The sequence below is a fragment of the Monomorium pharaonis genome, chromosome 1 (assembly GCF_013373865.1).
Source record: "Monomorium pharaonis isolate MP-MQ-018 chromosome 1, ASM1337386v2, whole genome shotgun sequence".
Taxonomy (NCBI): Eukaryota; Metazoa; Arthropoda; class Insecta; order Hymenoptera; family Formicidae; genus Monomorium; species Monomorium pharaonis.
Genome location: NC_050467.1, coordinates 33,537,743 through 33,551,081, shown reverse-complemented (window position 1 = coordinate 33,551,081; position 13,339 = coordinate 33,537,743). Strand labels below are relative to the sequence as shown.

General features: G+C 34.3%; 1 protein-coding gene across 1 annotated transcript; it reads right to left on the bottom strand.

The window, feature by feature from the left end:
* Positions 1-7,857: 7,857 nt before the first annotated feature.
* Positions 7,858-10,080, bottom strand: LOC105840313 (anti-sigma-I factor RsgI2-like). Its single transcript, XM_036291490.1, has 3 exons — positions 10,053-10,080; positions 9,371-9,981; positions 7,858-8,280 (listed from the first exon to the last, which is right to left on the bottom strand). The coding sequence occupies exons 1-3, from the start codon at positions 10,078-10,080 to the stop codon at positions 7,858-7,860; spliced, it is 1,062 nt and encodes a 353-aa protein (XP_036147383.1).
* Positions 10,081-13,339: the final 3,259 nt, after the last annotated feature.

Here is a 13,339-nt window from a genome sequence, read left to right as displayed (position 1 = left end):
ATGTAAACCGACTGTTATTGATAAACGAAAGATAGTTATTCGTGAAACGTGTGCATTTGATTCTATCTTTCAAGTAATTGGAAACGGTATGAGTATGCACGATACGTACAAAACAAATATGAGTGGATTTATATCATCAAATATTTTTGTAAAATTTACAATAAATATATTAAAACGCGAAAAAATTACTGCAAATGATTACAGTACAAGAGCTTCAATATTATGGGATATACCAATTTTTAAAAAAAAATTATCACCCAAATTTGTCACTTAATGCAAATTGTAATGCTGCGCATTTGACAGAATATTTATTTAAAAATATTCCGAGCTACACAACTAAATACAAATGTAGCAAGTGCGATCACAGTTATGAAAATACATCATCAACGTATAACATAAACGTTGATGAAATTTTAAGAAACGGTTTCAATAATTTGCAACAAGCAATTGACGATAACATTATTTGTGCCAAAAAAACAACATGTCATAAATGTAAAAATACCATTCATCGAAATATATCATATGGACCTCAAATAATTATTGATACAAGTGTTTTAAGCGATACAAAGTATATACAAACAATTGGCGTGCAAGAGCGGAAACATACATTAGATGATGTGATCAAGACTATTACAATTGATAATAATAACTACTCTCTGGCAGGTCTTGTTTCGTATAAAAAATATGGAAAAAGATACAGTGATGGACATTATATTGCGTTTACATATACAGGACTACACTGGTACATGTATAACGACATGCCTGTAAAGCAATCTACAGTTATTGGAAAAGAAGAAATATGTCCACACGTATTAATTTATGTAAAAACATAAATTAAATAATAATTAAAATTGTATTATAAATACTAAAAATTGAAAGAAAAGGAAAAAGAACTATTATTACAAAAATGCATTCTGCACTGTGTGCAGTGTTTATTGCAAAAATGCATTCTGCGTTGTTCGCAGTGCTTATCATCAAAATGCATTCTGCGCTGTGCGCAGTGCTTATAAAAATGCATTCTGCGTTGTGCGCAGTGCTTATAAAAATGCATTCTGCGTTGTGCGCAGTACTTACAAAAATGCATTCTGCGTTGTGCGCAGTGCTTACAAAAATACATTCTGCGTTGTTCGCGGTGCTTATCATCAAAATGCATTCTGCGTTGTGCGCAGTGCTTATGAAAATGCATTCTGCGTTGTGCGCAGTCTTACAAAAATGCATTCTGCGCTGTGCGCAGAAAATTTTATAAAAAATTCTATTACTCAAGTAAAAAGTTAATAATATTACTATTATATTTAATAAAATGGCAAGGATGTATTTAAACACGCAAGAAATGAGAAAAAATAAAAACCCAAAGAGAAATCCAAAAGAAGAACAAATGCGCATGGGTGCATTTATATCTTACCGTTAGAGTTCGTAATAAATATTCTCTAATGGATAGACATGATTGCAACTCATGTGCATATCAACAACAGGTGACCAGAAGATTATCCGGTAAGTTTAATTAAACGTTACTCAATTTTTCAATCTTTTTAATAATCTGTTACTAACGCTTCAAGCCTTAAAAGTCATTGATAGAACTCCTACTGGGACAAACAAAAATATCAAATTTTCACAAAAAAATTTACACATAATGACGTTGACATTTATTTTGAATGTGGGAATTTTTTAATTCCCGAAAAAGTTCCGTTTTGCTCCCGCACAAGTTCTTTCAATATCTCTTAAGTGCTAAAGTCTAAATTAACAAATTTAGCCATTCAAAGTTTCAGCTTCGAAAAATGTTTAGCAAGAAGAAGATGCCGACTTGGGGCCTCCAATTTGAATAAAGCATTTTAGATATTAAAGTACTCCACCAGAAGAATACTTCAGTGAAAGGATACAAGTAACATTACAATTTATTAATATATGTAATAATAATATTACATTCATTAATATGGTTCCGTATATATTATTATAATAATAAAGTGTTTTAATTAATTTATTAATATTATATAAAAACAAAAAAACATAATAAAAATAATCTCTTATTGGGAAAAACTTGACGCCGCTATAAAAAATAATAAAAAATTAGTACTTATTATTATAAAAAATTATAAAAACTCCACCAGAAGAATACTTTAGTGAAAAAATAGAAGTAACATTACAATTTATTGTAATATTAATATATAAAAAATTATAAACAATTTTTTATATATTAATATTACAATAAATTGTAATGTTACTTCTATTTTTTCACTGAAGTATTCTTCTGGTGGAGTTTTTATAATTTTTTATAATAATAAGTACTAATTTTTTATTATTTTTTATAGCGGCGTCAAGTTTTTCCCAATAAGAGATTATTTTTATTATGTTTTTTTGTTTTTATATAATATTAATAAATTAATTAAAACACTTTATTATTATAATAATATATACGGAACCATATTAATGAATGTAATATTATAATATTAAAAAGTAGTAATAATAATTTTTGTCATTTATATAAATAATTATGAATGTCTGTTTTTATATTTAGCGCATTTTATATCATTTTTATAGAGAAAATACATTATATGTTTAAAATAAACTTTATTTAAAAAAGCAAATTCTTGTGATTTATAATTTATATTTATTTCGTAGAAAAATGAAAAGTGTAAAATAAAAATGTTATCACTTGAATTTATATAACATGGCGTTTTTTTTTATATACACATTTGGCGCGCTTTTTCAATTAATTTAAAAAATGTAACTTTATTTGGATATAATACATTTTACAGGTATATGTAAAGCATTTTTTATTGAGTATATTTTTGCAATAAAATCTTTTTATGACCATGTCTTTTATTTTTAATATTTAATTATATTACACGTGTGAGTGAGGATGGATGATGTGAATGCTCTTTCCCTCTCTCGTTGAATGCGAGTGTGATGTGATGTGAGCGGCGAAATTAGTTATAAGTTAGGTATAAGCTAAAATGTAAACGGAGCGGAGGTCTGCTTGTACCCCGCGAAAAAAAAGCAATAAAGCAATAAAGATTATTATTATTAATTAATTATTTAATCATATTATTATATATAGTTATAATATATAATCTACATCGTTATTTTGTCACATTAAAGAAAATTTATTATCAAATTATATTTGTTATACGATAAATGTATTTTTATTATGAAAAAGGCTTCATTTTAGTCTACAAATAAATATTTTTTAACGTTTTTTAAATATTTATTAATTTTTTATTTTCAAATTTTATTTATTATATAAATAACGGTATACATAATAAACATTTTTAATAGAAATAGTATAAGATATTACTATGAATACTTCAATTATTCAAGTTTGTAACAATTTAATTGCTTCGAACAATTAGTATTGAAAATTATTGAACATTAATTAAATGTAATTAAATTTTTATATAAATATTTTTAAAAGTTATGTTATCATAAGATTTTTCTTGAGTTTTCATTATATTATGTATGATATTTGGAGTCGAATTTTTCCGTTGCTTGCAACTTAGTAAGCGTAAACAGTGATCGTAGGCAAACATAAAATAAAAATAAAGTTAATGCAACGTCAATTAGTATGGATGTACATCACACAGCATCTGATCCATTCGTTTCATCGTCAACATCATAAATACAATTATGTCAACAATTTAAGAAAAATTTGTCTAGATATTCTTATTGTCTATATAATCTTATTTAAACATGTCTAATGCCAAAATAATGTTTAAATACTTACTTAAGATAATGTTTAAAACTTACTTAAAATATAATTATTAAACAATATCACTAAACATTAGTTAAATTTATATTTAAATAATTAAACTCGAAGCGCTAAAGTTAATATTAACGAAAATGCAGCCACTTAAAGATTCAGATTTGAAAAATTTCAAAGTCCCCGAGCGAAAATTTTTTTCAGAATTTCGAAGTTCTCACTGGAGTTCTGTTGGCCCCCGCACGAGTTCTATCGATGTCTCTTAAACCTCTAAGCGCTAAAATAAATATTGACGAAGATGCATCCACTTAAAGTTTCAGATTTGAAAAATTTCTAAGTCCCGAGTGAAAATTTTTTCTTGCGAATTTCGGTGTTTTTGCGGCAGTGCTGTTTGCCCCCGCACAAGTGCTTTCGAAGTCTCTTAAGGCCCGAAGCGCTAAAGTCAATATTGACGAAGATAAAGCCACTTAAAGTTTCGAAAAATTTCTAAGTTTACGAGAAAAAAATTTTTTCGGAATTTTAAAATTTTCGTTGGAGTTCCGTTGGCCCCCGCACGAGTGTTTTTGTTGTCTCTTATGACTTAAACCGCTAAGGTTAGTGTTAACAAAGTTGCAGCCACTCAAAGTTTCAGATTTGAAAAATTTCTAAGTCCTGAGTGAAAATTTTTTCTTGCGAATTTTGATGTTTTCGTGGCAGTGCTGTTTGCTCCCGCACGAGTGCTTTCGAAGTCTCTTAAGGCCCGAAACGCTAAAGTCAATATTGACAAAGATACAGCCAAATTTTGGATTTTACTTTAATTTTAAATTCTGGGGTTATTTTGATTGCACTCTCTTCGCATTCATCGGTGCACTGTAACACTCTTTGAAATCTTTTAAAATCCGCAAGAAAAAAAATTTTTTTTTTTTAATGGAGGGCTGCGTGAAGTTGGCCCCCCTATTTTTGAAATTGGAATTTCTTTGCTTTAAACGGTTGCAGTTTTTTTAAATTTGACTCAGCACTGTTGCACTCGTGCGGGGGCAACTGGCACTCCGATTAATTTTTTTAAAATTTAAAAATGTGGGGCTAACTTCACAGTCATGGATATTTAACGAGCGGGCTATGGTACGCGGGAATTTTCCGGATTGTCTACGCTTGACCCGGCGTCGTTGGTAGACGCCAACTCCCGCTAGGATGACGACCTCGTCAAGGGCAAACGGGACGGATCGCAACTCCGAGCCCGCGCGGCACGCGACGGACTCGTAGTCTCTCGCGCTCCAACGATTCTCGCGAGTAATAAGCGCGATAATTATTATTTGCTCGCCCATCAAACGGTTCAAGACGATTACGTCGATGACTATCAGAGCGTACTTACCGAAGGGCTCGCGATAACAATGCGATCGACCAAATTACACTGTATAACGAAAATTTTCTAAGGCGCGACAATATACAACACGGGAATAACCCGCGACACGACGACCGGACGAAACGACGATTGACTCGGCTGCGGATCGGGACGCACACGCAACGCGATGCTATTACGAAATGTACCGCACGGAGCGAAATCACGCGGGCGGGCGCGATCGGGCGAGACAACGGTGCTCCGCTAAATCCGCTAGCGCGTGGCTTCAATAAATACGCCGAAAGATATTGCGATAATTACGCGACTTCTCCGCGGCTCGCCCAATCCGCGAAATCGATGGCTTTACAAATCGTGTGACGCTCGTCTCACCACTTCGCCTTTCTCTCGTTCGCCTCCTCCGGGTCGGGATGATTTCAGTCCCTGCGTCCTCTCTTACAGCTCTCGGCTCGGGATTCCGGAACGCACGCACAGTTTATTTTTCTAAGTCCGCAGCACAAGTGAGGAATCCTGGATCTCGCGGGAGCCGCTCGGCGGCGCGCCCCACCTTGCCCTCGGCACTCCGGGCTCTCATTGGCTGACTTCACGAAAATCGATTTTCGCGCAGAGCGCGGTGCCCACGCTGTCGCCGGCTGATCGATCCAAGCACGGCGGTCGATAATTAGGGGCCCCGGACTCGAGAATCCTGGCGCTTCCTTCCGCGGCCGTCTCTTCTCTCCTTGCCCGGCGTATCTTCTGCCACCGGGGCGTTATTTTCCTCCTCGACGGGGCGTTGGTGGATCATTAGCTGTCGCGATCCTTTCGCCGGTATCGGGTCTGTCGTCGCCCCGTCGGGATGCCGGCTTCGCGCCGTCGCTGGGTCCTGAAAGCGTGATTCGGCGGCAGTATCGAGATTCTTAAATGGCACAAACGGTAGGCAAGATAAGGGCGGCATTACCTGCGGACCTCCGCTTAGAAAGGATCTTCTTCGACTCCCTCGATGTTCGTTCCTCGGCAATCTCCGGGAAGGTTCTCCGTCGAGACGAGACATCCGAAAATTATAACGAGATCTTCAGAGCCACCGATCTCCGCCACACCCGCGGTATAGCGCTCGCAAAAATCTTAACAATTAATTAAACGGACAGCACGTGGGACGTAACACGCACAAAAGTACAAGATAATACGCTTTTGCGTCCGCTCTCGAGCGGGAGGACGCAGGGCCCGCGTGATGTTACTGCGTAAGGGCCCTCAGGGCCTTGTGACGGACAGCAGCCTGCGGTTGTCACGTCACAATATATATATCTTTAAAAAGGCATGTAATGAAACCTTTTTTCTGCGATGCTGATTGGTTCTCTCGCGCTTACTTCATCTCGCATTTTGTAATAACAAAATTCCACGATCTAAACAACTGTTTTCTAGAAATAAGTAATCTATTAGTAAATTCGGTCGTCTTACACTGTCACTGAACTCGTATTGCACTAAAGCAAAGAAACAGAAGACATCCATCGAACGTATTGCACTATGAAAATTTAAACTCAATGTACACTAGTGCAGGCAATCGAATTCGCTATAAGTAAATAAAATAAATAAGATACATAAGAGAAATATTCAATTATACTTACCATAACTTATCTCATTCAGAAGCGTTCTGCCATCATACACAATAACAAATATATATTATTGGTGAATATTACCTTTTGCTTTCTTTTTTACATCATAATTAATTATTTATTATTTAAATAATAATTAAATAAGTATTTATTTATTATGTGCTTTGTCACCAACATAAAAATTTTACATTATATAATGATTGACACAAGGAAAAATAAAGATAAAATTTCGAAATAGGTTTTATTCCGAAATAAGTTTGCTTATCTTACTTATTACTATTTTCTAAATGATAAAAAACTATTATTCAAAAAAATATTTATTTCAATTAAGCATTTTTTTCTCTCAGTGTAGTATAATATAGAAATACAAAGTATAATATAGAAAAAAAATTTGTTTTTGTGGATATACTTGAAAGATACATGTAGAGCGACTCTATGGACAATAAGCCTCGTCTACAGAAGTCGCAAGCAGCCAGTTGCGACTTGCCAATGACTGTCGAGCTTTAACTAGAAACTAGGCGCTCAATGACTGTCGCAAGTCGCAAATGGCTGCTTGCGACTTCTGTAGACAAGGCTTTAGAATCACGAAAAAAAGAACTTATCTAGTTTTTATAAAATAAATGAATAAAAGTCTAAATTCAAAATACAACTTGTCTGCCCGCAAAAAATGGATATTAATCTGATGTTAATATATAGAATTAAATACGAAAAGATCTAATAATAATGTATGATCATATATAATCAAATCCAAAAATTGGCGCGATATGATCATATACAATTATAAAAATATAATTAGATATGAAAATATGTAATAATATATGTATTTTATATGACCATATATAATACTTATTATATAATCATATAAAAAACATATTATTAGATTTTATCATATCTAATTATATATTTTTATGATCATATCACTAAATTTCGGATTAGATTATATAAGATCATATATTATTAGATCTTTTCATATCTAATTATATATTTTTACATCTCCTCTTCCGTCTCCTTCACCTAGTAACGTGCTTGCACGTTTCCTACATATTAACTTTTTAAAAATGTTTTGAGAAAAATAAGTACGATTACAACTTACTTTGGAACAATTAAGTAATCAAATAATTTCGATTGCTCGTTACATTTAATTTTACGTTTGTTTTGTTAAATTAATCTAAATTATTATCAATCTAAATTATTTGAAAACTTAATTGTACTTATTTTTCCCAAAAATTTTTAAAAAATTAATACCGCGGTATCCTTGCATCGCCGTCAATGCCGGGACGTATCCCTGCATCGCGGGCGATGCCGGGACGTATCCTTGCATCGCCGTCGATGTCGGGACGTATCCCTGCATCGCGGGCGGTACCGGCACGTATCCTTCCTTGCATAGCCGTCGATGCTGGAACGTATCCTTGCATTGTCGTCGATGCCGGATTGTATCCTTGCATCGCGGGCAATGCCGGGACATATCCTTGCATCGCCGTCGATGCCGGGACGTATCCTTGCATCGCGGTCGATGCCGGGACGTATCCTTGAATCGCGGGCGATGCTGGTGCATATCCTGATCCTGGTGGTGCCGGTAGACCAAATGTATTCACGTATCCATATCTTCTTTGTTTCTTTTTTTCTTTTTGCAGCAATCGATGGACCGTTTGCGTGATTTTCTGAAAATTAAAAGTTTATTATATATATTTATTATGCATATATACATATGCATTATATATACATATGTACACGCGCGCACAGACGCACCCACGCACACAACCGATAAAATATTACAATATATAATTAATTGTTTTCTTGTATTTTTTTATTAATTATCCCGATAGGAAAAGATTTATAAAATTGTATGACAAAATATTGTAAAAGATTTTTTAATCCGTCATTATGAGGGCATGTTGAGAAAATAGATGTAGAAACATTAATCTTTTATAAAACATTAATAAATGTTTGCGCAATTAAATTTTGAAATATGTTGGCATAACAATAGCAATATGACAAATCATCTTAACAGCACATAAATTTAGCAATAAATTGTGCAATAATTGAGAAAAATATTTCAATCGTAATATGTTTAAAACATTTAAATATATATTTATGTACAAAATATTCAAATTATTCCCCAATTATTCTTAAATTATGATGCACAAATATTGAAACATGGAATGTGTAATATTGCATGTTTCAAGATTTGTGCATTATAATGTAGAAATAATTTCAGAGTTTCTGACCGCTATTACTATCAATGAGATACTTAACTCTCCAACGGACGCAACTAATCTGTCAGACAAAGTGCCTCTTTTAATCTTTATTAAATGTGTAGTGAATAAGCGATATTTGTTAAATTCATTGTAATACCTTTTGATATTAATTTTGATTTCAATATTGAAGATTAAATGCTGTAAATATTGCACATTATTATTGTTGCATTATTGCTGCATTATATTGTGAAAATATTGAAGCTTGTAATGTGATAATTCTAAATGCTGAAATAATTGCAAAATATTTATGTTTCAATATTTGTCTAATCTTTAACAAATATTATTTAAGAATTATATTCTGACATAACTGTTGCGTTATGACGAATTATCTTAGCACAATCTTTAATATCATTATTGTGTAATGTTTGCAAAATCTTTCTATCGGGGTTATTTATTATTTTATCATATTATTATATTTATTATTTTATTTCTTTTCTTTATTCGCGTTTTTTAGGCTATTTTTCTAACTGTATTTAAAAAATATAATACATACCTTGTTGATTCCGCCTCGTCCCTTCCAGGTAGCCACAAAGTGGGCCGTCGCTGTGGCCGTCGTCGTCTCGTGCGTTGGCAGTGGCGCCGTCGCTGTCGGCATCCTCTCGTGCCCCATTGCGATCGCTGTCCTCTCGTACGGCGGCAGCGACGACGTCGCTGTCGTTCTTTCGTGCACCAATCGCGGCGCCGTCGTGGCCGTCTTTTCGTACACAGATTGGGGTTTTGTTGGCGTTGCCACTTCGTGCGCCGGTAGCGGCGCCGTCGTGGCCGTCTTTTCGTGCACAGGTTGGGGCTTTGTTGGCGTTGCCACCTCGTACGCCGGTAGCGGCGCCGTCGTGGCCGTCTTTTCATGCACAGGTTTGGGCTTTGTTGGTGTTGCCATCTTGTGCGCCGGTAGCGGCGCCGTCGTGGCCGTCTTCTTGTGCACCGGTTTGGGCTTTGTTGGCGTTGCCACCTCGTGCGCCGGTAGTGGTGCCGTCGTGGCCGTCTTTTCGTGCACAGGTTTGGGCTTTGTTGGTGTTGCCATCTTGTGCGCCGGTAGCGGCGCCGTCGTGGCCGTTTTCTCGCACACCGGTTGCGGCGCACAAATTGTGCCGCAATCACTCTTTGCTAAAATAAAAAACATAATTATAATAATTTATAATAAAATAGCTACCATATTTGTAATTAAATACACTTACCTTTGCGGGTTCTCTTAGTCTTATCCATTTTTAATAACTTCACGTGTTCCGTTCCGTACGACGTCAGCACACTGATTTGTGATTTCGTGCAGAAACGCTGATCTGACCTCAGATCTTGGACTACGCGATTGTCTCTTGTTTATAAACAATCGCTCTCTTCGGTCAACCGCTTCCCAGTCCACAGCCGAGCTGTGTGCGAGCCCGAACACACCCTCACGCATACATCGAGCTCCGTCTATCCGTAAGACGTCTGACATGCTGACAAGGAGTCATTCCATTCTTTTCTCCTCTGTTCTTCTAATTCAGCTCGGACTCTGAAGCGATCGCGATGTTTAAATGCTTTTTCGGCGTGTCCATCGCGCGGGTGCCGTCGGCTCTCGTTATTAATATGATCGGTGTATAATTATAAAAATGATATATACAATTCAATCAATAGTAATAGTATTAATTGTATAATAGGAAAAATTAAAAATTAACTTCAAATGGCTTAAATATTTTTTTTAATTAAAAATTAAGATGTTGCTTCTTAATTAAAAACAAAATTTAATAAAAATTAAAATAATATAAAGATTTTCTATTAAGAAAATACAGATTTTAGTTCTGAACTAAAAATATAAATTAGAAAATTAAAATTTTAATGCTCCAATAAATTTTTTCAATTACAAATTATTATTTTATTATTTTAAATTGGATATTTAGGTTACATTTTATAATTGTGTTATATGTTGCAGACTAATTATCAGATTTTAGTGCATTTTATAAAAAAAATTTTTATAACGAAGCAACGTATTTATTTCTTTATTTTTGTTAACAGCACATACACACGTTTCACGAACGTTTTTATTATATAAATTATTTTATAATTTTTATAAGAATTTAAGAGTAAACAATTTTTATTTTTTTGGTAACTTTATAAACTATTTTAAAATCAATGTTGGGTAAGTTAATATATTTTTTTAATAAAAATAAGTTTTTTAAGTTAAAACTTTTAAATTACAAGTTATTTTAAAAAAATTAAACATTAAAATAATTTTCTTGAATAAATTTATTGGAGCATTAAAATTCTCTAGTCTATATTTTTAGTTCAGAATTAAAATCTATATTTTTTCAACAAATAATTTTAAACTTCTAATTTTTGGTTGTATTTTTATTTTAATTAAGAATTAACATCTTAATTTTTAATTTATGAAAAATATTTAAGTCTTCTAAAGTAAATGTTTTAATTTTTCTTTTTGTATAATTTTTTATTACAATTCATAAAATTTGTTGTGCCGCTCCGTGCACTTCGGGGTCCGTCCTTCGTCAGGGGCCCTTTGCACCGCTGGTCACTTATTATTTGCTGCACTCTGCTTGTTCGAGAGTGCGCTCCCGGGGACTGGGGTTTTAAATAAGGCACTCTCGCCATGGATAATATTAACACTTTTATTTCACTACTTAATTTCACTCGATGGGTTACGTTACAGCAGTGTCACGTGGCAGGATAACGCGACAGATTGATTATTGACTGAGCCCGACTCGGCGTTGGGCTTTCCCTTTTTATTCCTGTTTTCTGGGTTACATTGCATCCTTGCCGATCAGCGTTCCTGCTACTCGGCAAGGCTGCTGCGTCTGAATTTCGATTGTTCGGCTCTAATTGGGCCGTTGCGTTATTTTCTTATTGTCGCGCCCGGAGTTGTGCGATTGATGTTTCGCCGAATGCTTAGTCGCGATCTACATATGTCGGTTACGAGGTCGGGTGGGGAAATCCGGCTCGTAACAAATTGTATATAATTATTTACAATTATACGCCAATTATAATAATTGCAACAGCCAGCAACGCCCGCGCGATAAAAATATTAGTCTAGCCAAATTAGCATTTGTTTGGGAAAAAATTGATAACTCAGGTTTGACTGTGCGTAAAGCACAATTAACGTGTAGATTAAGATAGGTACATTTACCATGCAAAAAGCTAGGGGTTACAGAATTACGGGATGAAGTGAGGAAAAAGCAGTTTTTTGCTTGTGCCTCGTAAACTAAAAACGGAATCGAAAAAAGTTTCAAATAAGAATTACAGATATTAAGTAGACCTACAATAATAAATTTGATTCATTAAGATCGGTCGATTAGTTTGGTTGTAAAGTAGAAAAAACTCTGAAAAAGGGCCGTTTGTTAAATCGTTTATAATTTTCTTAAAAATTAACTCAAGCATTTGAAATCGTAAGAAAATATAGTTTTTATGACGATAAAAAAGTGTACTAAATTTTATTTAAAAATATTAATAACTTTTTGGGTAATGTCTATTGTTTATCCCAAACGCGCTGGACTAAAATTTAATTTCTAGATTTTTGAGACCACGCACGAACCTTAGCCTAAGTTTCTTTTTTTTTTTAAGTTACAGTATCATATATTGGTATTATGAAATGCGTGCAATGCCTTCTTATTTCTTTCTTTTCTCCCTTTCTCTGTCTGTCTCTCTCTTTCTCTTTCTCTCACTTTCTCGCTCTTTAAATGCATAAAATACGCAACGGTTAAAATATATTTTAAATTAAATTTTCACTTAAATTATTTATTATATTTCATTTTAATGTTATTTTCTATTTCATTATTACCTGATTTTTCTCTTTATTTCTTCTTTCTTACACTCTTTCTGTTCCTTTCTCTTTTTTTAACTCTTTCTGTTCCTTCTTTCTACAAAGTCGCTGTTTCATTTTCTAAGTTATTTTTCCCTCTCTCTCTTTCTCTCTCTCTCTCTCTCTCTCTCTCTTTCTCTCGGTCTCTACCGTGATGGACGTGTCAAAGATCGCTCCGCAAATGCAGTTAATTTAAAGTGATTAAGAAGTAAAAGAAAATTTTAAAAAGGTGCCATGGCTGTAAGAATACGCGTAAGGACCAAATAGGACCAAAGTTTTCTAGACATTTATAGTGACGTGTATATTAATTAAAGTTACGTACGTGAGTGGGCGCCCGTATCGATAGGATCGGCATCAGCCGATACCTACTAATATGGTTGATGAATATGCGGAATATAGATGTGCCGCATGTAAGAAGGAAATAAAAAGTCAGGTCGTGACATGTAAGTCATGTGTCAAACTTTTTTTCCATCCAGGATGTGCAAGTAAACATAAGGTGTATGACAGAAATCGAGAATATGTGTCTTGTCCTGGCCCATATGAGAAGTTCACAGTGACAGTGAAAAAGATATAGATGTGAAAAAAACACCAATACAGACGCGAAGCGGAAGAGAAAGACTAAGTTCTAGAGGGGATCTAACGGGATCGACTGGAAGTGGCGGAAGCAGAGCGATAAGA